This window comes from Oryctolagus cuniculus, chromosome 8 (assembly GCF_964237555.1).
Source record: "Oryctolagus cuniculus chromosome 8, mOryCun1.1, whole genome shotgun sequence".
NCBI classification, from domain to species: Eukaryota; Metazoa; Chordata; class Mammalia; order Lagomorpha; family Leporidae; genus Oryctolagus; species Oryctolagus cuniculus.
This window is the reverse complement of record NC_091439.1, coordinates 2,711,326-2,738,905: the sequence shown is the minus strand read 5'-3', so window position 1 is coordinate 2,738,905 and position 27,580 is coordinate 2,711,326. Positions and strand designations below refer to the sequence as shown.

Sequence of the window (27,580 nt, the reverse complement as noted above, 5' to 3'; positions counted from 1 at the left end):
TCTGCGCCTGCGCAGCCCCGCTTGCGGGGCCAGTCGGGACGGAAGAGACAAGATGGCGCTGCGGGCGATGCGGGGGATCGTGAACGGGGCCGCGCCCGAGCTTCCCGTGGCCCCCGGCGGGCCGGCGGCGGGGGCGCGGGAGCAGGCGCTGGCGGTCTCCCGGAACTACCTCTCTCAGCCCCGCCTCAGTGAGTACCGGGGAGCGAGACGCACACGCCGCCTCTGCTCCCACCCAGCCCCGGGCTGCCTGCGGGCTTGCGGGTATCGGCGGGCTTGATCCTCCCCCCCGCGTGCCCGCAGCCCTGACCCGGGAGTCTCCATCTCTGGGAGGTTCTGGCGTCCCTAAGCTTTGCATGACTGGGCTGGGCCGCGGGCGGGAGCCCCCCGCGGGGACCGGCCGGTGCACCTGCCCCTCAGGGCCGCTGCGTCCCGCGAGTTCGGGCGACGGGTCCACGATGCCGGCGGCCGGGGCGCTGACCCATTTGCGGGCTCCCGGTGATTGGCAGAGCAGGAGCTGGACAGATAGAAGTCGGCCCTTTGCCGCCGTCGCCTCTCCGTTCGTCGCCCGAATGCGGCGTGGGCTTGCGGAAGGGGCCCCGCGACCAAGGGGCCCCCTCTGCTGAGCCCGCGGGCAGCTGGGCCGCGGCAGACCTCTGCCCGGCCTCCTTGGAAAGGGGGTCTGAGCCGCGCAGACGGACTGGTTGTTTGGTTTTTTTTTTTTTTTTTTTTTTTGGGAAACTCGGCACCGTCGTACCTGGTGTTGCCCCAGGTGCGGAGACTGCGTTTGCAACAGGGTGCCTGCTTGCGGGCGGTGAGAAAGCATTTCGGATGCGGGGCTTTTCGTCTGGGCCTCCCCAGCCTGACTAATCCCTTCCTGAGCTGTCAGTGGGTCATGTGATCGCACTGCAGCGCGAGGAAGAAGGAAAACACATCCACGCTGGCTTGCTGGGATGTGCAGTTAGCCCGTGCCGGCGCGGGGTCATCTGAACGAAAATCCCCGGTTCAGGATGGTTAGGGAAAGCCTGGCCGTGCATTTCGGATCTGAGACCGACAGGGGGTCTGTTGGGAATTCAATCTGGAAGCTTTACTTTTCTTGAGGCAGAGCACAGGGGCGCGTCCGGAGAAAGGTTAGAGTCTGGTGGTTTCCCTGTAATGTATCACTCAGCCGACACAATGACGCTGTGTAACCGGTACTCCCGGATTCGGGTGCCCTAGAGAGGGGTGTGTGCTCCGTGCTGCCTGGAGACCCTCTCCAGCCCGGGTTCCTCCTGCCCTGAGTTGTTGGAGCACAGGTTACTGTAAAAGGCCGGGGAGTGGAGCTGCTTCTGGTCGCGCTGTACCCGGCGCATAGAAGGCTCTTGTAATTGTATGACCTTTCTGCACCTTGTTCTGGTAGTAGGGTGGATAGAGCCTCAACACCCATGGAACCAGAGGAGGGGGTTGGAATACCTGGTTGAGTTTCCCTTCTGTGCCATGCTGATTCTTTAGGGGGAAAAAAGCGTAAATGGGCGCAGCCATTGGGCCTGGCCTTTAGGCTGCTGCGCAGGACACCCACATCCTGGAGCAGAGTGCCCGGCTCAGCTTTGCATTCCAGCGTCCTGCTAATGTGCACCCTGGGCGGCAGTGATAGCTCAAGGTCTTGAGTCCCTGCCACCCCAGTGGGATTGGGTTCTGGGCTCTTAGCCTAGGCCTGGCCCAGGCCTGGCTGTTGTGGGCATGTGGAGAGTGACCCAGCAGGTGGGAGATCTCTGTATCTGTCTGCCTTTCCGATAATAAATACCACTTTAGAAAGCATATTACACTCCTAGGCTAACAACTAAGTGCATTTCGATGTCATATTTTTCCTGATTTGCCACTTAACTTTATTCTCATCAACGGTTCTAAGCGGTTCTGAGTGAATGCTAATCTCTTCATTTTTGTAACAAGCCTGATGACACCATCTAAGGTGCTGTGTAATTGAGTTATGTCATGGAAGTCGTTTGATGAATGAATGGAGTTAACAGTTCCACTGCACTGGTTTAAAAAACAGCTTCAAAGGGCCAGCGCTGTGGCGCAGCGGGTAAAGCCACCACCTGCAGTGCCAGCATCCCATATGGGCGCCGGTTCAAGTCCCAGCTGCTCCTCTTCCGGTCCAGCTACTGCTGTGGCCTGGGAAAGCAGTAGAAGGTGGCCTAAGTCCTTGGGCCCCTGCACCCATGTGGGAGACCCAGAAGAAGCTCAGATGAGCCCAGCTCTGGCCACTGTGGTGTGAGCCATAGGATGGAAGACACCTCCCTCCCTCCCTCCCTCCCTCCCTCCCTCTCTCTCTCTCTCTCTCTCTCTCCCCCTCCCTCCCTCCCTCCCTCTCCCCCACTCTGTAATTCTGCCTTTCAAATAAATAAATCTTTTTTTAAAAAAAGCTTAAAGATTGTAAAGCTGATAACAAGAAATGGAAAACAGGATAGTTAGACTTGACTTTAAGCCATGAGCAAATTCTGGGTCTGGTGGTCTCTCAAGACCCCGAGACCCCGCGCGTTGCTCAGCATCACAAAGCAGAGCTGGCCGCAGCAGCAGGCCCAAGGGCTCTTCTCAGCTTTGTTCGAGAGCCACCCTCGAGGTGGGAGTCCCTGTTCTTGCACAACAGGCAGCGACTGCTCTGGATTTTTATTTTGCTGTTTAAGGCGTAGGTGAGGGACTCTGACTCTTATTGTGCAATGGCTGTTGAAATCTCCCTTCCAGTGTGTCCCAACCACTGAGAGCATTCGTAGGGTTGAGCAGTCTCTTAGCCTAGAGGAGGACAAAGTAAGTGCCCCTTCGAACTTTCTCTTAAATGTTGTCGGTGAGTAGTTGTCTGCTTGGTAGTTCGGAGTGGAAGGAGGAGACTTTGTGGTTGTAAAGCACGCTAGCTGTGTAGTATGAGTGTGGGGCAGCTGGGCTGCCAGTTCTGATCCTCCCTGGGAAGCCTCTGTGGACTCAAGTCCACGTTCATTTGGATGCCGCAGGAGGAGAGTAGCTGTGATTTTGATGCACGAAAGCATGTATGTGGTTGGTGCGTGGTTTTGACCTTGAAGAGGAACTGCTAAGAAGTTATTCTTTGACAGCCAGACTCCAAACTGGTGTCTCTACTTTGGACTGTTACTGGTGGTAGTAAGGAAAGCTGCGTAAATCCTCCTGTTGAAAGATGAAAGATAGTGCTTAATTTCATTTCCTCGGTCCACTCTTCTTTGCAAGTAGTTTATTGCTATGGAAAAGAGCTATGGTTTGTAGACTTTTTTTTTTTTTTTTTTAAGATTTCTTTATTCATTTGAAGTCAGGGTTAAAGATAGAGAAGCTTTCCCTCTGCTGGTTTGCTCCACAAGTGGCCGCAATGCCAGGGCTTGCCAAGCTAAAGCCAAGATCCGGGAGCTTCATCTGGACCTCTTACTTGGGTAGAAGGGCCCATACACTTGCACCATCTTCTGCTGCTTTCCCAGGCCATTAGCAGGGAGGTGGAGCAACCAGGACTAGAATCGGTGCCCATGTAGGATGCCAGCATCTCAGGTATCAGCTTTCCCCACTGTGCCACAACCCTGGCCCCATAAACTGTTTTCTAGTACCTTCTTGTCCTAATGCTAGAATGGTGTGATCCGCATATTTTAAAATTATAGGGTGAGAAATGTTACCAGGTCATAGAGTGCCAACCTTAGAATTACAGAAAGCAAAGACAGTTACAAGCTTGGCTCCTATGTGTGGTAACAGACTTCTCAGGGCCATATTATATTTTGCTGAAGTGCGTCAGTTTTGTTTTCCTTGCAACATTTCCTGCAGATGAAATCACTTTACCATCTTCAGAGGTCTGTACAAAGTGTGAAGCAGGGACTGGCGCTGTGGTATCGGAGGTTAAGCCTCTGTCTGTGGTGCCAGCATCCCATATGGGCACTGGTTTGAGTCCCGGCTGCTCCTCTTCTGATCCAGCTTCCTGCTATGGCCTGGGAAAGCAGTAGAGGATGGCCCAAGTCTTTGGGCCTCTGCACCCACGTGGGAGACCCGGAGGAAGCTCCTGGCTCCTGGCTTGGATCAGCTCAGTTCTGGCCTTTGTGGCCCTTTGGGGAGTGAACTAGTGGATGGAACGCCTCTCTGTCTGTAACTCTCTCAAGTAAATAAATAAATCTTTAAAAAAAAAATAAGTTTGAAGCAGTCTCTGGGTACAAAGTTTGGTAATGTTTTTGATTAGTTTATATTATAACATTTATTTGCTTCATTTTTATATGTCAGTTTAATTTACTTTTTTAAAGATTTATTTATTATTCCTTTGGAAGTCAGAATTAGACAGAGATCTTCCATCTGCTGATCCATTCCCCAGATGGTGGCAATGGCCAGGGCCAGGCCGCACCAAAGCCAGAAGCCTGGAATTCCATTGGGGTCTCTCACGGGGGTGGCAGGGGTCCCAGCATTTGGGCCATCCTGGGCTTTCCCGGGCACATTAGGCAGGGTGCTGGATAGGAAGTGAAACAGCTGAGACTTGAGTCAGCGCTCATATGGGATGCCTGAGCCACCCCGACCCGCTCCACCACAACGCCCGCCCCGTCAGTTGAATTTAAACCAAGCGTGTTTGGCCTGTGATGTCTGAAGGAAGTGGTCTCATTTTCTCATGACTTCCAGTGAGGGGACACTGCAGAGTCTTCTCCATTAAGTTCTTTGCTGGGATTCCACTGGAAAGGTTACTCTGCAGAAAAGGCAAAATGTGGGCACAGGGAAGTACCAGAGTGTATCCTCCCACCCACATACACAAAATGACCAGTTAGGGTAGGAACAGGGGCTGCGGTAAAGTTAGGGAGGGAGTGACTCCAGAGCCAGAGTACAGGTTCAGATTGTCGGGCGTCGGGCAGGTTGCTTAATTTCTCTGTGCAGACTGCTTCTCTTCCAAAAGTTGGGGTGACCGTAGTTAACTCAGGTCTGGTGTGGAGATGAATGAGAAATCCTGACAAGCCCTCATCAAATGCGTTGTTGCTGTACATGAGATAACTTCCAGGGTTATCTACTGGCTTTTGAAAGGCTGTGAACATTGTAGCCAAATGCAGGCACCCCTTTGATGAAGTGGAATCTTGTCTTCTGTGGCAGTCAGCTGGACTCAGTGTTTCCAGGAAAAACCATGACTGGTGTTTCTTTTTCTTGGTCATTCTTTGGACTCGTGACTGGCAAAACTTCGTAGATTGGAATGACCTGGAGTTTGGAACATGAGATTCTGAAGCATGGTTGTCTGGATTGGAAGTTCAAAGGAGGTAGTCTCGCTGGAAAAGTAAGGAGGATTTTCAGGACCTGGGGGATTTTAATTGGTGTCACATTCTATTTGAAACAGTCTCTTATAAGTCTGGAAACTATACCCCTCCCCAGCCCTCAAATGTTTAAAGAAAGGTTTTGAAAAGATCTGTGTTTCTGTATTTTTAAAACCCGGGTGTTAAAGAAAACACTTCCTACTTCCATGTAGTAATTTTAAAAACTCATTGGGTAAAAAAGGGAATGTGGAAGGCTTTGAGAACAGTGAAGAAATTGTTTAGAAGGGGGAGGTGATTTTTTAAAAGATATTAGATGATTTTAAAACAGTGGAGAGTGAGAGTGAGTTTTCATAGAGGTGGCAGGACATGCCACAGCTGGGGTCTTATGTGGTTTTGCTTTGGGAAGGATTGGTTCCTTCTACGTCACCAGCCATTCAGCTAGCTTGTTTTTTATTTTTATTTATTTATTTATTGACAGGCAGAGTTAGACAGTGAGAGAGAGAGAGAGAAAGGTCTTCCTTCCATTGGTTCACCCCCAAAATGGCCAGGAGCCAGGTACTTATCCTGGTCTCCCATGGGGTGCAGGGCCCAAGTACTTGGGCCATCCTCCACTGCCCTCCCGGGTCACAGCAGAGAGCTGGCCTGGAAAAGGAGCAACCAGGACAGAATCTGGCACCCCAACCGGGACTAGAACCCGAGGTACCAGCGCCGCAGGCGGAGGATTAGCCTAGTGAGCCGTGGCACCGGCCCTGGCTTGTTTTTTAAACTTGCAACTTGTCTTCTGCATAAGGTTTTTGGAAAAGAAAAACTCAGTGAGGCGCCCTCTGCTGAGACCATGACGGAGGCAGTCAGGCAGATGTCTGGGTTTAAGTGACCTCCTGGGGCTCCCGATGGTGTGCCTGCCTGCTCTGTCCCTGGACTCTCTGCCTATGGGCCTTGGGCTGATGGAATTGTGGTTTAAATCCTGACCCCGTAGAGTTAGCGATTGGTTATCAGATAGCCTCCTCGTTCCTGGGGGTCCACATGTGTGATGGGCTCCTCATATACTATCAGGCAGGTGAAAAATGCCCAGCTGACGGGCAGCTTCACGTAAGTTAATTTCGCGTGTGTTTCCGCTGCCTTGAAACTGCTGGGTGAAATGTCCTGACTTCTGAAGCTGTTGGAGTTTCCCTCTCCCGCGTGTTCTGTCTGATACAGGACCCCAGCGTGCTCGTCACGAGTAGGTGCGGTACAGTTGAGAGATGGCCACCTTCTTGCTAAGTGGAGGAGTTGGGACTGTACCTTAAAGAGCAGACTTCTTCCCGGGGCGGTGGAGAATGTTCCTCTGACCTTTGACTCTCAAGTGTTTTAAAGGACACTTGACCTTATCCGGTCCCTGGCCTCTCCTTGGCCCATTCCCTCCATCACAAAGCTCTGTAGTGACACGTTTTCATGATACCCCTTACCTTAGAGGGCTGCGTTTCCTTAACTTTCTCCCGTGAGTTGTGTCACTTGTGCTGTAGGTTCTTAAGGACGGCTTCCCTTCCTCCTGTGCTCAGCTGGGTGCCTCAGTGAGCGTGGTCTCGTGGCCCTGACTTGCTCTGCGTGCCTTGGTTGCACTCCTGTCTCCTGACACTGACTCCTCCTCCCCGCACAGGCAGGGAGCCTGTCCCTCTGTGTCATGTGCTTAGAGCACTGGCCTGCGCATAGCAAGAGTTCAGTGTGTGTGGATGAAGATGGATTACAACTTGTTCAAGCACAAGTGTACTTTTACCAGTTTCACTGAAAATTACTGTAGGTTTTTGCGTGTCCCATGTTATAATGAGTGCGATAAAGTAAAGCAGAGGAGGGCTCTGGAAATACTGTCACTGGAGACGGCTGATTGGCAGTCCTTAGTGCAAAAAAGAATTCAGACCCATAGCAGCAGCAAGCCTGACGGGCCTCAGAGAGAACCAGAGAGCCCAGTCTGCATTCAGACTGGAGTTCTTGTGGATAAGCCTGTGGGCTGCCTTTTCTCCTCTGCCGGGCGCAGAATTCCCGAAATTCCTCCTAGAACTTCCTCGGTGCAGGTGCAGGTGCAGGTGCAGGGTGGGGAAGATCCCCTGGGCTGCCCCCTGGACAGGGAGATCACCTCGCAAGGTTATCGCTGCAAGGTTATCGCCCGAGGACAACACTTTGGGTGGGTAAATGCCGGCCTGCTTCTTCCCTCGTTCAGCCACACCCACATTCCCGTGTGCTAGTGTCCATCTAGCCGCCCTCACAGTCCTGGAGGGGTCATTTAGGCCGTTGTGCTGTGTGACTAAAGCCGACCCTTCTGTGTTTCCTTCTAGCCTACAAGACTGTGTCGGGAGTCAATGGCCCGCTGGTGATCTTGGATCATGTCAAGGTAACGCTGCTGTCTGCCGTGGACTGAGTGTTCACGTTAAAAAGGTGGCCCTCGGTCCTGTTCAGTGCACTTTAAATCCTTGTCCTGGCTTCTCAGCCAGTCTTTGGTCTGAATGTCAATGCCATATGGGAGACAGGAGTTTTAGACCCAAAGTCAGACGGCTGGATACCAGGACGCGATCTGCTGGGGATTCTGTGTGTGGCCTTGAGTTCCTGCACATTTAGAAAGGAAGAAAACCCAATGCTCCTTTACAGGATTTATTACTATTAAAACCCACGGTGGTACCCATGAGTGGGTTTTCTAGCCTGTGAGATACAGTACAGATAAATGGCGTCTTAGGCACATGTCAGAGAATGCCACGCTTAATGGTTACTTCTTAGTACTGGGCTTATCGTCTCCACTAAGCTTTAAGCTCTTGAATATCCTGTGTGTCTCTGAGGGCCTGCATTGTTACTGAGGTAATGAGTGTACAGAGCAGACCATCTCAGCAGTAGCTAAAACCTTAAAGCAGAGAGTCGTTTTCCCGCACTTAGTTGTTGGGAGGCTCTGTAGTGCCATGTCGCTTTTTTTTTTTTTTTTTTTGGACATCTGTATTATAAACCCTATTACTATCATCTTGAAAACGGTAGCCTAGAATATAGGTGAGGGCTAAGCTTCCTGCCTCAGTTCTGTGATTGGATTATTTTCAGAGAAGCTAATCTGTACAGTATGCCTTTTAGAAGAGTCGTTCTTCATCGGGGAGAAGCACACAACTGCTAGTCTGTTGAGAGGTAGGGAAGTGTGAGTATTTACCATGTGACCCCCGTGGAAACAAACCAAAATGAGAACTGTTTCATAGAGAAAGGGCAAAGTGCGTTGTCCCTCAGCTGTGTCACCAAGATAATGTTTTGTGTGTGGCGAAGTCCCTGTACAGATTAATCTCCAGACTGAGCTGACACATTGACTCCTGGCCACTGTCTCCCACTACTCTGCAGGTTGATGCAGTCTCACCGTATGGTACTTGGGTTGTACAAGACTTAGGTGCCCATAGTATTTGTCAAGGAAGAAAGCTTACACTTTTTTTTTTAAGATTTTATTTATTTATTTGAGAGAGTTAAAGAGAGACAGAGGCAGAGAGAAAGGTCTTCCAACCGCTGGTTCACTCCCCAAATGGCTGCAATGGCTGGAGCTGCACTGACCCAAAGCTAGGGACCAGGAACTTCCGGGTCTCCCATGGGTGCAGGGGCGCATGCGCTTGGGCCATCTTCTACTCCTTTCCCCGGTGCAGTAGCAGAGAGCTGGATTGGAAGGGGAGCAGCCGGGACTCTAACCGGCGCCCATGTGGTTCCAGTGCTACAGGCGGAGGCTTAGCCCACCGCGCCACAGTGCTGCGCCAGGAGCCTGCACTTTTGTTTTTGGAGGAAAATGGCAGCAAGCTTTACCCTTTAGTACCCTTTTAGTACCTTTTAGTACCCTTTTCTTTACCCTTTAGTCTTTTTTTCCTCCCCATATTCTGTTAGAGAAAATTTTGGGCTTGTATTTGAAAAATAGTTTCCTACATTAGTGTATTGAAAAACAGCCCCCAAAATAAGTCCAGTTTAGTTGCGTTGAGCTCAGTGAACAGCGAGGAGGACCCCCGGCAAGGCAGCAGCGCTGCAGTGTGAGTGCGTGTCCCTGCTGAGTGCTGTGGAGGGGGAGGGAGCCACCAGGGCACTTGGGAGACTTGGGGGGAGGGCCGGTTCTGTGGCACTGCTGGTTAAGCTGCCGTCTTGTATCGGAGTGCCGGTTTGAGTCCTGGCCCCTCGGCTTCTCGTCCTGTTTCTTGTGAGTGTTTATCCTGTGTGCAGCAGATGGCCCAAATCCTTGGGTTCCTGCCACTCGTGTGGGAGGTACAGATGGAGTTCCTGGTTCCTGTGGGCATAAGGGGTGGGAGCCAGCAGATAGATGGAAGGTCTCTGTGTGTGTCACTCTGTCTTTCAAATAAATCTTTAAAGGAAAGAAACCAAAAAACAAAACACCTTCTCAAGGAACAATGTAAGAGAGAGCTGTTAACAGTTTCAATGAATGATACCTTGGAAAAAGCTCTAGATAAGGAAAGACTGGTAAATACATTGTAAGTAGCTAGTGAAAAAAAAAAAGTGAGTTTATATCTTGAAATTCAGAGGTAGTTTTTCTGGTTTGGTTTTTTTTTTTTTTTTTTTTTTTTTTTTTTTTTTTTTTTTTAAGATTTATTTATTTACTTGAAAGCCAGAGTTACAGAGAGAGAGAGAGATCTTCCATCCACTGGTTCACTCCCCAGTTGGCCGGGACAGCTGGAGCTGTGCCAATCCGAAGCCAGGAGCCAGGAGCTTCTTCCGGGACTCCCATGCAGGTGCAGGGACCCAAGGACTTGGGTCATCTTCTGCTGCTTTCCCAGGCCATAGCAGAGAGCTGGATCGGAAGTGGAGCAGCCGGGACTTGAACCAGCGCCCATCTGGGATGCTGGCACTGTAGGCTGCCACAGCTCCGGCCCCTGGTTTTGGTTTTTAACTGAAAGCACAACACAGGACCAAGAAACAGATAACCATGTACAAACTGTGTCAGAACAGAAGGTGCAGATATTGCTGCCTGCTCACTTTTGTGGAGTCCAAGAGCCTTCCTGTGAAGCTGACCAAGGACAACATTAGCAACGAAAACAGAACTAAGGGCCGGCGCTGTGCATGGTGGGCTAAGCCTCCACCTGCAGCGGCCGGCATCCCATATGAGCACCAGTTTGAGTCCTGGCTGCTCTTCTTCATCCAGTTCTCTGCCAGGGCCTGGGCAAGCAGTGAAAGGTGGCCCGAGTGCTTGGGCCCCTGCACCTGTGTGGGAGACCCGGAAGAAGCTTCTCTGCCTCCCTGGTTTGGATCAGCCCAGCTTTGACTGTTGTGACCATCTGGGGAGTGGTTGGAAGCCCTTTCTCTCCTTTCTCTCTCTCTCTCTCTCTCTCTCTCTCTCTTCCTCTGTCTCTCTCTAATTTGCCTCTCGAATAAATAATCTTTAAAAAAAAAAAAAAAGCTGTTCTCACAAGCACAGACTCCAAAATCCATAATAAAATCATCCACATGTTAGACGTTAGCAAACACGCCCAAGTAAAAACATCACAAAATTATCACCAAGTAGTTTTCCCCAGTAATACAAAGATGATTTGTTACAACAAAACATATCAGTGTTAACTCAGCAGCTTTGTGGATTAAGCTAGAAAAGACTTGGGCTCTTCTCAGTGAATATAGGAAGAAGAAAAAGTGTCTGGTTAAATTACTTGTTTCAGTATAAAAAGAAAGCCTCTTCAGAAAGCAAAGACTAGAGGGTCCAGCATTGTGGCGTGCCGGGTAAAGCCACCAGCTGCAACGCTGGCATCCCATATGGGCGCCAGGCTAGCTGCCTAGTGATGGTGTGGGAAAAGCAGCAGAAGATGGCCCAAGTATTCGGGCCCCTGCTACCCACATGGGAGACCTGGAAGAAGCTCCTGGCTTCTGGCTTCAGCCTGGCCGGCCCTAGCTGTTGCAGCTGTCCGGGGAGTGATCCAGCAGATGGAAGACCTCTCTTTGTCTCCCTCTCTCTCCTTGTGTAATTCTACCTCCCAAATAAGTAAATAAATCTTTAAAAAAAAAAAAGAAAAAGAAAAAGGGAAGAGGAAACTTTGAAAGCCTGCACAGGTATCCGCCAGAGCCTGCAGCACACAGCGTGCATGAAGGAGACGCCCTCGTCAGTGGAGGGGACACCCTGGGTCCTCTCCACTGCTGCTCCTAATGCTATGCTTCAGGGTTTGCGGGACCCTGCAGGGGGACCTAGGGTTGAATTCAGTGGTGACGCTGACTGTAGACCCCGTGGGCTAGGGGCTCCATCTCCTCAGATGTCCGTGCCACTGTGACTTGCTCCCCAGGGAAGGCGGTGGTGACTTTGGGAGCCTGTGGGAGGGTACCGGTGAACAGCCAGTGAGGACGTGCACGGAGTGAGGTCCTGAAGGCCTGAGCACAGGAGCTGCTGCCCCCGGAGCCTGCTCTCGGCACGCGGCCGTGTTCTTTTACCCGCTCAGCCGCTCCCCAGCTCCTCTGGTCAGGGCTGTGTGGACACCTGTGGTGCCGAGTCAGCCTTTCCTCCCCTCTCGCTGGAGGTCAGAGGATGGGCTCAAGTGCCGTGTCTTCACTCACCTGCGTGTTCCCCCGGCAGCCGGCGCCCCCATCCCTAGGGGTGTCCTGTGTGTGAAAAAGAATGAAAACGAGAAGGGAAAAAATAAAGTTAGATGCCAGAAGTCAATCTCAGTGGATTAAGGGCTGAAAGATGAAAAATGAACCACAGTGTTTTAGAAAGTCAGCAGAGGACCATTTTATGATGGCAAGTGGGATGTTTCTTCAACAAGACGCAAAAGGCATAAAAAGGACTGTCATTCATTTCATTACATAAATGTCTTAAAACTTTTAAGAACCATAAAATTAAAACACGAGATGCAGACCGAGAGCAGATATTTGCAAAAAGAATCACTAAAACTCCTATAAATGACTACAAAAGATTCACTTGAGAAGTGAGGAAAGGGTGTCAATAAGCAGTTTATAGAAAACGGGATCTGAATCGTCCGTATCCACGTGCATGGGCATAACAAGCAGTATTAACAGAAGTCAAGAAACTGCGAATTAAAAAGGGGGCTTTTTCGTGGGAGACCCAGGACCCAGAGGAAGCTCCTGGCTCCTGGCTTCGGATCGGTGCAGCTCCGGCCATTGTGGCCATTTAGGGAGTGAAGCAGCAGATGGAGGACCTCTCTCTTTCTGTCTCTATCTCTCTGTAACTCTCTTTCAAATAAATAAAATAAATCTTAATAAAAATGCAAATTAAAAAGGTGGCTTTTTTTACTTTATCCAAATGGCAAAAATTAAAATTGCAGGGTGGGTGGGCAGCAGCCTCATTGTTTGGACACCTGTGTCCCATCGTGGAGTGCCCAAGTCCAGCTGAGAGTTCCGGTCTTGAGTTCTTAGCACCACACAGGAGACCTGGGTCACACTGCTGCTTCCTGGTTCTGTCCGAAGCTCAGCCGCAGCCGAAGAGGGTGTAGGTGGAGGGAAGGGAACCTTTAGGTACTGCTGGTGGGGCTGTAAGTTAACGAAGTTCTTTGCAGAGTAATTTGGCAGGACAGGACACAGCCTGGGCACAGCCTAGTGAGGGTGCTCACTGCACCATTTCTGATAGCGTAAGTTCGGGACTGTGTCTGCTCTAATGTTAATCCCAGGGGGCCTATTTACTCACATTTGAACGTCTCCAAAATCCTAGGGGTCTCCACAGAGTTCATAGAAAATGCGTATTACCCCCCAAAAGCACGTATTTCAGAATTTTCATACCAAAATACTTACCTTTCGAATTCCATTTTCCATGAGGTTTTTGAAATCCCCTCCTATTTACATGACAGTTTGTTATGCTAAGCACCCACAGTAAAATAGAAGAAAAAGAAGTTGCAGAGTGATAAGTTTGCCAGGCTGCTGTGTATGTAAATGAAGCCCTAGACTTCCGGAGACATGTGTTTTAGAGTAGTAAAACCAGGTGAGAAGACTACGTATCTGGTTAGGGAAGGTAGACTAAAGGGATGACCTGAGCATGATTTTGTTATGGTAATCATTATTTTGTGGCGTGTGGTCCTTCACCTGCCCCTCCCCTCAGCGCACAGACACGCAGCTCAGACAGCAAACGTGTGGGAACAGGGCTACCTGCAAATTCTTTTCTTTATAGTCACAAGCCTTTAAAACACACAGAGGGCAGTCAGTCAGTTTTGACTTTCCCATTGTTGTGGGTTTGAGACCTCCTGCTGTTTGCTGGTAGTCAGCCTTCAGAACTGCACACTCCACCCACTGGGGATCAGAAGTATTTCCACAGAAAATGGGTCTCTTCCAAGTTGGGCAGACTTGTCTCGTCCCCAGACAGTGCAGTGTGACAGCCGTTTACGTGGAATTATCTAGAGATGGTTAGGAGCACAGGGGAGGATTGTGTAGGTTGCACACAGATGCTGCATCCTGTGCGTGTGCGGGGGGTGCTGGGGCCGGTCCTCTGTGGTGCTCGGGGAGGACTGTGTCTGTCGGTGAGCTGAGAGGACAGTATGAGCCCTGAGTGTGTGCCTGTGTGTGCAGAGCATGAGAGCTGCATGGACACGCTCGCTGTGGGAGTTGCAGCGCCGTCTGGTGATCTGCAGGGCTTTCACGGTGTTGGTTATTGGTTGTCTCCTTTTTTCCTGTGTAGTTTCCCAAGTATGCCGAGATTGTCCACCTGACGCTGCCAGATGGCACGAAGAGAAGCGGGCAAGTCCTAGAAGTGAGCGGCTCCAAAGCAGTGGTCCAGGTAAGCGCCGCTCTGAAGCCGGCCCAGCTGGGCTGTTGCCTTCTCACAAGCACGGCTGGGGGGAGTGCTGCTCAGACAGCGACTGCCGGCCGCCGGTGGCGGAATCCTGGCAAGGATTTCTCACCCAGCATTGCCGACCTAGATCCATTCCAGTCACTGCACTGGGAAAATGACTTTAAAAAAAATAACAACACTGGATAGTATGGAACAGCGCCGTAGATGAAAAGCAGAATTCACGGATTATACGAGGGAACCAGAACCATGCTGAAGCTTGTCCTTAAATGGTCTCACAGTTCCTGGTTCTAATGTTAACTGGAGATGGGGAATCCTGTAACACGTGCCCCTAAGATAGTCTAGAGCAGGGGTGGGCAGAATGTCTTACGAGGCCTGACCGCTCCTCCCCGCCCCCCCTTTTCCTTCTATGGCCCTAGAATAAAAATGGAAAAGACATCCTTAGCTTGCCTGAAGCACTTAGCCTGCAGGCGTGATGCTTGGTCTCAAGGTTAGCAGTTTGGTTCATTGCCACGAACGTTTGTTCATTATATTAAAAGTAGTACACGTTTGTACATGGTACTTTATTTTTTTTTTACATCATTCTTTTTTTTTTATGATTTTTTTTAATTTGAAAGAGTTACCGAGAGAGGTAGAGACAGTGAGAGAGAGAAAGAGGTCTTCCATCTGCTGGTTCACTTCCCAAATGGCCACAAGGTCCAGGGCTGAGCCCATCCGGGGCCAGGAGCCAGGAGCTTCTTCTGGATCTTCCATGTGGGTGCAGGGGCCCAAGCACTTGGGCCATCTTCTGCTGCTTTCCCAGGCACATTAGCAGGGAGCAGGATTGGAAGTGGAGCAGCCAGGACTCGAACTGGCACCCATATGGGATGCGGGTGCTGCAGGCTGGGGCTTTAACCCACTGCACCACAGCTCTGCCCCTATATAGTGTTCTTTACAGAGGCTGCTTAATAGACAAATAAAACCTGACTTTCCTTTACCCTCCTGCCCACTCCCCTCTCTTCCTAGGTCTTCGAAGGGACCTCAGGGATCGATGCCAAGAAGACGTCCTGTGAGTTCACTGGGGATATCCTGCGAACGCCCGTGTCCGAGGATATGCTTGGTAAGAGCAGGGAGCTGTTCGTTTTCAGACGCGGACGTCCACGAAGTCGGGAGAAGGGATGAGCGCTGGAAGTCCAAGCGCCCGTGCCGTCTTGTGCTGTCTCACAGGTCGCGTGTTCAACGGCTCGGGCAAGCCCATCGACAGAGGCCCTGTGGTCCTGGCTGAGGACTTCCTGGACATCATGGGTAGGGCAGTGAGTGGCTTTCTGTGTTTGGGGGGGCGGCCGCGGTCTGTCTAGTACCTTTGCTGGCTAGAGAATGACGTTTGTGGTATCATTTTAAGTAGGTACCCGATGCTCGCCGTAGGTAACACATGAAATTATTTAATTACTCAATGCAGTAATGTTTCCTGTAAATTATCTTCAAATTTTATGTAACATCGTAAGATACTGGAGTGTGGTGAAGCGCGGCCCTGGGGTTGGAGCCGCTTTCTTGTTTGTATACTTCTGTTGTACTGAGTAGCTGCACTTCTGCTACGACATGTTTTGTGAGTCTAGGGAAGACTAAAGAGAAAAAAATACTTCCAGTTTCAGTTTTCAAAAATAACCAGTATCTTTAAGAGTAGAAAGAGACGTTTTATACCGTTCTGGGCTCCTGCTGCTTTTCTTTCAGTTTAAATTTGATTTGATTTGATCTGCTTCCATTCATGAGTAACGTGTATGCACATTAAACTTCCCCTTCAGGTCAGCCCATCAATCCTCAGTGTCGAATCTACCCAGAGGAGATGATTCAGACGGGCATTTCCGCCATCGACGGCATGAACAGCATCGCTAGGGGCCAGAAGATCCCCATCTTCTCCGCCGCCGGCCTGCCACACAATGAGGTGAGCACGGGGCTCTGCGGGGCCTCACGTCTGGCAGGGCACACGCCCCGTGTGCAGCGTGGGACTGAGAACCCATGAGGGTGTTCAGATACCGTGCATGACTGTGTGATCCAGTTACACCGCCTCTTTGTTCACCGCTGTCTGCTCGCGTCTCAGAGCACGTAATGATGGTGCCGGGAGGTTTCCATAAAACCTCAGAAGACGTCGCAGACAGTGGGGTTGTTGTGCAAGTGGGACGTGGGACTTCAGCGTGCTTCGTTTCATGTGCCCCGTCAGATTGCAGCCCAGATCTGCCGCCAGGCTGGTTTGGTAAAGAAATCCAAAGATGTCGTGGACTACAGTGAGGAAAACTTTGCAATTGTCTTTGCTGCTATGGGTGTAAGTATGTATAAGTTTTGTTTTGTTGTTGTTGTTGTTGTTTTTCAGCTCTAGTATGACATAGACATTGTGCTGTAGAGCAGTGTGGTGAATTACACACACACAGTTGAGTTTATCTCTGGGTGGAGGAGTTGCAGCCTGCACTTGGGCTCAGGATTACAGCTTAGCCCTCGAGTGAAACTTGAGAGCGATCGCTTTGTGCTTCTGGGAGAACGTGCTGAGCGCTGAAGAAGGAAGCCCAGACCACAGGCTGGCCTCCATCAGACGTAAATGTTGAGAATTTTCCTTCTCCCAGCACTGATGAAGTCGTTGCTGTTTAGGTAAACATGGAGACTGCCCGGTTCTTCAAATCTGACTTTGAAGAAAATGGCTCAATGGACAATGTCTGCCTGTTTTTGAACTTGGCTAATGACCCAACGTAAGTAAACAGAGCTGCTGCTTTTGTTCGCCCACGCTCGGGGTCAGGATGGAGCCTGAGAATAGGAAAGGCATACAGGCTGGGGGTGAGTCAGTGTGTTTAAATTCCAGCTTCTCAGTGGGGACCTGGCTTTGAGCAAGTTGCTCAGGCTCTTAGGCTCGTAAAATGTAACAGATAGAACCCTCAGCTCGCAGGTTAAATGAGATCACACATATAAATGACCTTGCATACAATCGATGCTCAATAAAATGACCTGTTCCCTCTTACCTGAGAAACCTGGCTTGTGTTTTCTCCCCTTTGTTGTGCGCTCGCTCCCAGGCCGTGTTGGCTTGGAGAAAGTACAGCTCTGAGAAATGTGTAGGACACAGCCGTCCCTCGTCCATGGCGATGGGGGCCAGGGCCCCCGAGGGTGGGGTGTGTGTGCAGAGCTGAGGCACTTTCTCGTCGGTCGGCTGTCAGTAGCTCTGGGTGACACCACGTGAGCGCTGTGTACCCAGTTACGTTGTCTTGTTCGGGAAGCGGGGACAAGAAACAGCGCAGAGGCAGTAGTTTTTTTCCTGACTGTGTTTCAGTGCATGGTTGGTTGGATCTGTGGATGCAGAACTTAGGGCTGTGGAGAGCCAGCTGGAGTCAGTTAACTTGGCAGCGCTAGGTAACTCTCTCCGTAAGCACACAGCTGTGCCCGGGCACATCGCCCCCATGTATGTCACACCTGTCACAGACGCCAGCGTCATTTTGTTGCTTGCCGTGAGGTTTGAGTACCCGGGCCTTGGTGTTCCCTTTCAGCATCGAGCGAATCATCACGCCTCGCCTGGCTCTGACCACGGCGGAGTTCCTGGCCTACCAGTGTGAGAAGCACGTGCTGGTCATCCTGACAGACATGAGCTCCTACGCGGAAGCGCTCCGGGAGGTAACGTCTGTGCGCGCTTTCCCAGCTAAGCAGGGCGGGTGCATTTGCATGGCCAGTTATTCCTTGGGGAGAGTCGGGGGATTTAATCATCTATTTCAGCTCTTTGCTCCTGCATTAGTAGAATGCCTTAATTAGTCAGAAAGGAAAGTACAACTTCTTTTCTGTCAGCTTGACAGAAATGATGAGAGGGCTGGGTTTAAATGACCACCCTGTTTATTACACTGTCACCTCGTCTCACTTGTGTGGGGTCTGGTATTGTGGTACAGCAGGTTAAGCTACTGCGTGGAATGCCAGCATCCCATATCAGGGGGCTGTCTGCTCCACTTCCAGTGCAGCTTCCTGCTAAGGTGCCTGGGAAAGCATCGGAAGGTGGCCCAGGTGCTCCAGCTCCTGTCACCCATGTGGGAGACCCAGATGGAGCTCCTGGCTCCTGGCTTTGTCCTGGCCCAGCCCTGGCTGTTTTGGCCATTTGGGGAGTGAACCAGTGGATGCAAGATTCTCTCTCTCTCTCTTTTTTTTCTTTTCGCTCTCCCTCTCCCTCTCCCTCTCCCTCTCCCTCTCCCTCTCCCTCTCCCTCTCCCTCTCCCTCTCCCTCTCCCTCTCCGTGTGTGTATGTGTGTGTGTCTCATTCTGCCTTTCAAATAATCTTTAAAGAAACAAGAACTGACTGTGAAGGGAGTGAATGATGCCAGGGTGTTTGTTCAGTTGCTCTCCCAGGCGTCTGTCTAGCTGATGACTGAATTTGTAACCCTCTTCGGGATTCCATCTTCAGTGATGTTGATATTTAAGTACATAGCAGCCATATTCTTGAAGCACTTTTTTCACGGTTTTCTTTGTAAAACTCAGTGCTAATTTAGGGACCCTGTTAAGATTCTAGCAGTTACCCATAAGTTTATTTTAATGCAAATTACAGAAACGTTGAGTAAGTTTTAAGGCCGTAAGAAGGAAAGAGAGACTTCTGGAGACTGCTCCATAGAGACCCAGCTTCTTACTGTTGCCTGGGGCCCATCAGCACATCTCTAGGCCACAGTGCCCCGGGCTGGAAACCCACACTGAGTGTGTCCTGCTCTGTGCCCAGCCAGAGCAGTTCCGACACCAGATGTGTGGGGTTTTCCCACACACGCCCAGCACACCTGTGGTGCCCTGTAGTCCAGTCCCCAAGACGGACCCTTGGCAGCCACAGTCATCAAGTTGGAGCTTGCTCAGGAAGCGACGAGGGAGAGTGTGAGCCCGGAAGCAGTGGCCGCAGTGGCTGCATCGGCAAGCTCCAGTTGGTTCCTGGTTTTATACTTCGCACAGCGTTGCTGTGTGCATTGAGTCGGTTTTAGACAGACACGTTGGTGTCTTGGTCACTGATCGCCTGAAGTCTCGGAGGAAGTGCCCGGTACAGGTGCCCACCTGGGTCACTCATGAAGCGAACACGCCACACTCCTGTGCTCGGATGTCCTCTTTGCAGGGAGAGAGAGGCAGCAGTGGGCTTGTTCATCCTTTGGACAGGATTGGGCTGTGAATCCTTGTGAATCTTTTCTGCACTGGCCCTCAGCCATAGAGCTTACAAAGGTGCGGCAGGTGTCTCGCGGGCTGTAAGTCATGGTTAAGAGTTTGGGGAGACAGCAGGCTAAACCTGGACCTGACCGGAGGGCAGCGTCCCAGCACAGAGGGACGCCAAGGCTGATGCGGGCTCTGCGGTCTCCAGGCCGCTCCTGGGCCCACAGCCCCATTCTGGATGAGCAGATGTGAATTAGCATCCCCTAGCCACCACCTCGGCTCCATTCAGATCTCAGGGAAATACTTAGCTTTGCTGGTTTATGGTGGAGGCTGTTACAGAGGATACAGGTGAGGAGCTGTGCGCAGGGCGAGGTGTGGGGAAAGAGCCGCAAAGCTTCCGTGCCCGCTCTGGGTGTGCCTGGTGCCCAGCCACCCACTCTCCTCCTTTGGGGTCTCCACGGAGTCTGCACTGCATAAGAACAGTCGAAGCATGGAATGTGTAGAAGCGTGATGCGACAGAGAGGAGGGGCCAGGGAGGGAGACCCAGGTGGCCTGTGTGTCAGCCGCTCCTGGTCCCCCTGCAGCTTTCCTTCCTGGGGGTTGTGGGGCGGGACCCCCTGGCATGAGTAGCATCTTGGGAGCTGCTATTGGACGAGACCAAGAGGTGGGAAGGACTAGAGTTTGTGGGGCCTGCTTTGGGGAAGAGGAATTGTAGTATAATATATAGCGTGACCTGTCTTCGGGAGAGGGTTTTAAGCCAGAAACCGTGGATGAAAATCTGTGTGTGTGTGTGTGTGTGTGTGTATGTGTGTGTGTGTGTGTGTGTGAGAGAGAGAGAGAGAGAGAGAGAGAGAGAGAGAGATTGATTGATTCTGGTAAAGGGTTAGATTTTCACCCATCCATAACAGACCGTTAGCTTTATAAAGTGCAGTGAGAAGTTCTTTAAAGATAGAGAACTTAAAGACCCAGACCTTCCATTGCGATGCTGAGATTCGGCAGATGTAAAATTATTCTGCCACATCACTGTGACAGTTTCTAGATGCGTAAGTGCTGCTGTCTCGCCGTCCCTCGGTCACAGGTGCTCTGCAGACCGTGCAGCCCAGTCTCGTGGCGGTGCCAAAGTGGCCCGTGGCACTGTTCTCGACGGCGCCGTAGGGTTCTAGGTGGCCGTGGTCTGCTGTGTGTGCCTGTGTTTTACCAGGTGCGAGTCTCCAAGGGAAGGCCCGCAGTTCTTGCCGTGGAGTGGCACGGACTGCTGGCCTTGGAGGACCCCAGCATGGCCTTGCTCGTAGGGTGGTTGTGAGGCTCAGTTAAGACATGCGTGTGAAGGGCAACAGGGTGGCCACTTCCTTCTCTCGTCACCTTGTCAGGAGGAGCTCACCCAGCTGGAGCTCGGCCCACCGCACGAGACAGATCAGAGAGCCACGCATCTTCTCTCGGTTTCAAAGTGAACTCCCTGTGATTCACACAGTTGCAGGCAGGTTTTCACCCACAGACAGCACTGGACGCGAACAGGATGGGGTCCCCGACTTTGTCCCCGGGCGTCCTGACGGAGCTTTGCGTGTCCGTGACATGTGACGCTCCTGTCCTCGACTCCCCCTCAGGTGTCTGCAGCCAGGGAGGAGGTTCCTGGGCGGCGTGGCTTCCCGGGTTACATGTACACAGATCTCGCCACCATCTACGAGCGCGCAGGCCGAGTGGAGGGCAGGAACGGCTCCATCACCCAGATCCCCATCCTCACCATGCCTAACGACGGTGAGTGCGCCGCGTTGCTCTCAGGACCTGGGGTCACGGAGAACGCGCCTGCCCTTGAGCTTGTCCTCCAGGAGGTGGTGGTTTTGCCTGAATACCGTTCTTCATTCGCAAATCATCCCCAGTTCCCTGCCTTGGGTGTGCAGTTGTTTGTAAATTGCAGGCGCAGTTTTCATTCCTTAGGTATTATTGAGTGCCTGCTGTTGGCAGGACACTGTGGTCCCTGCACGAGGAGTGCCACCGACCCTAGGGACAGCGTGTTTAAGCAGGGCTTCCTCTACAGTGTCCGAAGGTGCTGGGTGCAGTTCCCGGGGGAGACTGGTCCCAGTTCCTCTCATGTTGATGACTTCTGGTTCTCACCTCAGTTTTTAAAAAGCACTATTAGGGGGCTGGCACCGTGGCTCACTTGGTTGGTTAATCCTCCGCCTGCAGTGCTGGCATCCCATCATATGTGTGCCGTTCTAGTCTCGGTTACTCCTCTTCCAGTCCAGCTCTCTGCTGTGGCCTGGGAAGGCAGTGGAGGATGGCCCAAGTGCTTGGGCCCTGCACCCGCATGGGAGACCAGGAGGAAGCACCTGGCTCCTGGCTTCGGATCGGCACAGCACGCCGGCCGTGGCGGCCATTTGGGGGGTGAACCAATGGAAGGAAGACCTTGCTCTCTGTCTGTCTCTCTCTCTTTTTTTTTTTTTTTCTGACAGGCAGAGTGGACAGTGAGAGAGAGAGACAGAGAGAAAGGTCTTCCTTTTGCCGTTGGTTCAGCCCCCAATGGCCGCTGCGGCCGGCGCCCCACGCTGGTCCAAAGCCAGGAGCCAAGTGCTCTCCTGGTCTCCCACGTGGGTGCAGGGCCCAAGCACTTGGGCCATCCTCCACTGCACTCCCTGGCCACAGCAGAGAGCTGACCTGGAAGAGGGGCAACCGGGACAGAACCGGCGCCCCGACCGGGACTAGAACCCAGAGTGCCAGCGCCGTAGGCCCATTGAGCCACGGCTCCAGTCTGTGTCTCTCTCACTGTCTATAACTCTAGCTGTAAAATAAAAATAAATACATAAAAATAAAAAACACTATTAGAAGATCTTTCCAGAACCGGCAGTAGTGCCCTGGCCTGGAGCAGTTCTGAGTGCTTCGTAAGTGTTCACTCACTTGGGCCTCCTGGTAACTTGAGGCATGGGGGGCAGGGGAGAGACATGTGCTCGGGTTCAAAAGTGGTGGATTTAGAAACACGGGCAGCCTGGAGTCATAATTCATGCTCTGCACCAGGCTGCCTCGACAAGGAAGTAGCTACAGAATGATGATCCCGTGCGGTTAGACCGACACTGCGGAAGTGTCGTGCTGCCCGCGCGGTGTGGCGCCCCCATCCCCGTCCATGCGTGCTGCGTGCTGCAGGCCCACCCGGAGTGGCTGACAAGCCGAGAGTGTTCTCTTGGGGGGCGCCAGCTTGGCCCACTCTGTAAGGGAGCTCGTGTCGGGAGTAGAAGTCTGCCTGCATGTTGAGAGGACAGTTCCAGGGAGTGAGAGGAGAACCAAGGCTGGGATTCAGTCCCCAGCTTCGTCAGGCAGCCCCCCCCAGGGCAGCACAGACGCACAGGCTCTCCTGCATCCCAGGCAAGTGCTCCGGACGGTCCCCTCATCGGGGGTGCTGTCGGCGAGACAGGTGGGCATAGGCGATGGGGCGCGTCAGACCTCATAACTACAAGTGCGTGTCTTCCTCCGGCAGATATCACCCACCCCATCCCTGACCTGACTGGCTACATCACGGAGGGGCAGATCTATGTGGACAGGCAGCTGCACAACAGACAGGTACTGGCCCCGGGGCCGCGCCGTGGCACCGCCCTGTGGCGTGATGGGAATGACCCTTGTGAGTTACTGCCTTGGGCAGCCTCGGCCTGACTGGTGTTAGACACGGCCGTAGGTCGTCATTTCTGTACACCAGGCTTTGACGCAGGCAGAATGCCTGACTGCGGAAGGCCCACTTCCTTCTTGCGTTTTCAAATAGAGCCTGTGTCTCTGCTGTGTGGGGGACGCTCCTGTCGTGGCCCTACCTGCCCATCTTGTCGTTAGTAGGGACACATTTGGGGCAGTCCTGTTCCACGTGCTGGCTTCTGAAGTCGGCTCTTAGCTGGAGTGATTGTTTGAGTCAGGGCAGGAGACTGCCTGGACTTGAGCACCAGGCAGATGTTGAGAACTGGTAGTTTCTCAAAGCAGCCATGCACTGTGTTGTGGGTGTCACACTCAGATTCGGTACTCAGAGTTTCACTGCCATCAGTGTTTCACTGCCTCTCCTTCCTGGGAGGACACTGAACTTACCAGAAGGAGCAAACGCTGCCAGTGTTGAGACTGACGGCTGATAACGAGTTTCAGGTGCTTTTCACTACCAGCGAGGCTTGAATTGTGTCCTTCAGTGGAGCACTAACTCCATCCTGTTCTACCCAAGATCTACCCGCCTATCAACGTGCTGCCCTCGCTGTCACGGTTGATGAAGTCAGCCATTGGCGAAGGAATGACCAGAAAGGATCATGCTGACGTCTCCAACCAGCTGGTACGTGCGCTCTGCGGGGCGCCACTGCATTCCGCCCTTGCTCTCTTTCTCCCATAGTGGTTTTCCTCTCCCATCCGAGTAGACTCAGTGTGGAATGGATGTGGACTGTGTCATCTTTCTTCAGGGCCACGGCAACCTTTTTCTCGCATCAGGATAGACGCGAATGAGATAAAAACTACATGTTTGAGGCCTGTGTCTAATACTGTGTGGTTTTGGCGTTGAAAACACAGTAGTCATTGTTTATTAATGCTCAGTAACTTCAGTAATAACTGTAGCACAGTCCCGAAAGGACGCTGTGACCCGCTTCTTGCTCAACATATGAAGCGATCGGCAGAAAAGTACAGGGCACGGTTGTGTGCACTCCATGACACGCCTGACGGCCAGTCAGGTGAGGGTCTTCACCGGGCGTCAAGTGAGGGCAGATCGTTTGACCTGAAAGTAGGAATGGTGAGCCTGCTGTGGTCACAGATACTTCCCGGGAGATCTTTGAGACGAGTTTGTCCTTGGCTTAGCCACGCAGGCTGATATCCAAGCGCTCTACTCATCGTAAGCCGATGAGGAAGTGGGTGTTTTACCGAGTGTTCAGTGGTGTGAGTCGCATGTCTGAGTGACAGTGCGGACCCGTGTGTGTGTGTGTGTGTGTAGGGTGGGGTCCTCACGTCCACGCACCCGCCTCTCTCCCCTGTAGTACGCATGCTACGCCATCGGCAAGGATGTCCAGGCCATGAAGGCCGTGGTCGGAGAGGAAGCCCTCACCTCGGATGACCTTCTGTACCTGGAGTTCCTGCAGAAGTTTGAGAAGAACTTCATTGCTCAGGGTGAGGTGACCCCCGTTTTCCTGCAGACGTCGTGAACGCCCCTAAGGATTTGCCAAGACCTCTTGCCCCTCTGACAGAACTGGCCTTGCTCTGCAGCGTTTTCCTCTGCTGCGAGGGCTTTCAGCTGCCTGCCGCGTCTGCCCGAGCCGGCCAGCCCCTACCCACTGCCTGTCGAGCACCTTGGGACAGTCTCGACTTGATGATCCGTGCACGTAGCTGCTGCCTTGTTTTGTTCATCACATTCTTATTAAAACACACACACACATACATTTATTTATTGAAAGGTAGAGTGTCAGAGAGGGAGAGACAGACAGATCTTCCATCCGCTGGTGCACTCCCCAGATGGCTGCAACATCTGGTATGGGATAAGCCAAAGCCAGGAGCCCAGGCACTGCATCTGGGACTCCCACATGGGTGCAAGGACCCAAAGGCTTGGGCCGTCTTCCACTACTTTCCCAGGCACATCAGCAGGGAGCTGGTCAGAAGAGGAGCAGCCGGGATTCGTACCAGTGCCCACGTGGGATGCCCACGCTGCAGGCCATGGCTTTGCCCACAACGCCACAGCAGTGGTCCTGCTCCATCATTATTAACGTTGCAAAGAACTTGGTGTGACCTGTTCTTTATCCCTGCCCTAGCACTGACGGGTCAGTAAATGTGTTCTCCAAGTTGCCACAAATAATCCTTCCTTGCTGTTTCTCTCTCTCTCATGCTCTCCTCACGCATCCGCATCTCTCTTAGGGAGACCCCTTTTGTTAATGCCGCCACCCCCTGAGGCTTACCCAGCTCGGTTCCCGCCCAGCCGTGCCCTTCCAGGTTCTGTCTGCCTGGGCCCGGTCGTTGTCCTAGTGAATGGAGGCTCAGCACCTGGGCGTGGTGCTTAGCCATCAACTCTCTCTAGTCATGAAGTTTTTGCTTATTTGCATTTTTCTTTAAAATACCTCGCTCTGGGGACCAGTGTTGTGGCGCAGTGGGTTCATAAGCTCCTGCCTGCAACACCTGTGTCCGTTGTCAGAGCACTAATTCAAGTTGCAGCTCCCTGCTAATGGCCTGGGAAAGCAGTGGAAGATGGCCCAAGTGCTTGGACCCCTGTCACCCACATGGGAGACCCAGGTGGAGCTCCAGGCTGCTGGCTGCAGCCTGGCCTGGCCCTGGCCATTGTGGCCATCTGGGGACTGAACCTGCAACAGATGAAAGATCCCCCCACACACACACTTCAAGTAAATAAGTCCTTTTTGGAAAGTGCCTTATGCAATTCTGCTTTTATTCCCTTAAGCCATTACTTCCCAAACCTGATTGTGCCTTTGAACCAACTGCAGATTGTGCTAAAATGTGGGTTCTGCTTGGTGGACCTGCGTGGGCCCCAGGCTGTGCATTTCTGGGAGTTCCCGGTGACGGTGACGGTGCTGGTCTGAAGGCTCTGGCCCGTCTCTTTTCCCTCGTCCTTGGCCGTCAGTGCCAGCTCTCACCACTCTCCCTGGCTCAGCCCCTACCCCCGCACCTTTACAAGGTAGGTGTGTTACTGGTTTGGTTGGTGTCCCTCTGCCGAAAACCCTGTGCAAGGATACCCTAGGGCTGCTGCAGGTTCACTCCCGGGCCCATGCAGGAAAGCAAGTACCACGGTAAGACGAGCCACGCGAATGTCATTTCCCAGTGGGCGTAGAAGCTGCGTCTACAGTAGAGCCGTCCCTGTCGTGTGTGCCGTAGGAGTCTGTCCAGAAAACCATGAGCCTTCACTTAACTTCTACCAAATTGAGCCGCAGTCCTGCCCGGTGCAGGGTCGCCACAGGCCTTCTTCTGGTCTGTGAGATGCAAGGTGTCTGCAGAGCCCCGACCCGAGCGCGTCTCTGCGGTTTCTGTACATGATGCCGGCGTGGCTGCGCGGGGAGCCTGCTCAGCTCCCCCTCCCACCAGCGCTGCTGCTCTGTCTTGGCCTCGTGGTCACGGCAGGGGTGCTCACCGGGGAACCGTGCATCAGGCTGTGCCCCTGGGATTTGCACTTGTCTGATTCCTGTTATTAAAATCCCCCACTTATCCATGATGGCTGGGGTTTTAGAATTCCGACCCGCCGCACCCTTAAAAAAAAAAAAACAAAATAGAAACGCAGCCCTTCCCTGGAGAGGGGCTCTGGCTGTCGCCTGCTCCCTTTCTTGTGTCGTGTGCCCAGGCTGCCCTTGGGTAACCCAGCCTCGATCCTTTTCAGGTCCCTACGAAAACCGCACCGTCTACGAGACGCTGGACATCGGCTGGCAGCTGCTCCGAATCTTCCCCAAAGAAATGCTGAAGAGGATCCCCCAGAGCACGCTGAGCGAGTTCTACCCTCGAGACTCGGCCAAGCACTAGCCGCCGCCCGCCGCCGCCGCGTGGGCCTCTGTGAAATACTGGTTCTGTTTCTGCATTCCTCTTGCACTCCTCCGTCCCCACCTCGCCGTGGGAGGTTTCGTGTTACCCTGTGATTAAAAACAAAGCATAGGTAACATTTCGTGCCAGTGTTGCAATGTTTTCAACTGCTAACAGACTTTAAAATATCCGCACTGAGAGACAGGCCTCTGCCGCGGTGGGGATGGAGTCCCCTCTCCCTGCTGTGTGTGTACAGAGTTGGTGTCCCCCGGGCCTCACCGGCCAGCCCCCGCAAGGTCATGGCTACCTGAAGTTCCCGTGCTCGGGTCTCTAACTCGGGCCAAGAGCAGATCGGGAAGAGCCAGGGGTCTCTTTCCCGAGCACTTTGTCTTGGCTTGCTGGTGTCTGTGCGTGTGCACTGCCGGGGGCGCGTGGTGGTAACTCTCGCTTGCTCGCTCAGCAGAGGGAGCTGCCCGTGCCTCCCTGGTGTGTGGGAGTTGGGGTTCCTGGGCGGGACGTCCGCCTCTGCACAGCTGGCGCCTCTCGGGCGACAGTGCCGCACCTCGTCTCACCGGCTGGGAGAGACTGGGGTGCAGTCAGAGAAGACGAGAGCCTGAAGCCAGTCTGCCTGGGGCCCTCCAGCCGCGGTTGGCGTTTCTAGAATGTTCACTGGGTACTAGAGGCCGGGGGGTGGGGGAGCGAGCGCTCTCAGGTTTCTGGATATTTTAAACTCTGTTAGAGAGCAGGCTTTGGAAAGTCCCCGCCTGGCCCTGCTTCTCTGGCCTCCCTGCACCTCTTCAGGTGAGTCTTGGGGCTCAGCTGGTAGCGTTGTCCCCACTCCCTCCGGCGTGCGCCCTGAGCTGCCATCTCTGCACTTGTGCCTCGTCTGCGTTTGGTGTCCGTGTTCCTTGTTCCTTGGGTGCAGTCAGATCCCCCCACCCCGCCCCCCGACTCTGTGCATTCCATCTCTGAAGCTGTGTGAACTCCTCCACTGTCCTCCGAGCAGGGCTGGGGGGGCCGGCATGATTCTGTTTTCATGTAGAAAATGTGACCTCTGGATATCAAATGAGAATAAATGTTAAATTAAATGGAA

General features: G+C 52.6%; 1 protein-coding gene across 1 annotated transcript; it reads left to right on the top strand.

The window, feature by feature from the left end:
• Positions 1-27,580, top strand: ATP6V1B2 (ATPase H+ transporting V1 subunit B2). The gene is made up of 14 exons (XM_002716870.5): positions 1-188; positions 7,544-7,599; positions 13,819-13,917; positions 14,935-15,028; positions 15,136-15,213; positions 15,711-15,850; positions 16,127-16,228; positions 16,549-16,646; positions 17,433-17,556; positions 20,649-20,799; positions 22,511-22,593; positions 23,228-23,332; positions 24,021-24,150; positions 26,351-27,580. Exons 1-14 carry the CDS (start codon positions 53-55, stop codon positions 26,488-26,490), a joined length of 1,536 nt encoding a protein of 511 aa, XP_002716916.1. The 5' UTR covers positions 1-52; the 3' UTR covers positions 26,491-27,580.

What these genes read in the sequence shown, in the direction of transcription:
- ATP6V1B2 (XM_002716870.5), top strand. Translation starts at nt 53, where the DNA reads ATGGCGCTGCGGGCGATGCGGGGGATCGTGAACGGGGCCGCGCCCGAG. An exon ending in CGTGTCCGAGGATATGCTTG is followed by an intron (nt 15,029 to 15,135) that starts GTAAGAGCAGGG and finishes GCTGTCTCACAG; the next exon opens with GTCGCGTGTTCAACGGCTCG. An exon ending in GGCAGCTGCACAACAGACAG is followed by an intron (nt 22,594 to 23,227) that starts GTACTGGCCCCG and finishes GTTCTACCCAAG; the next exon opens with ATCTACCCGCCTATCAACGT.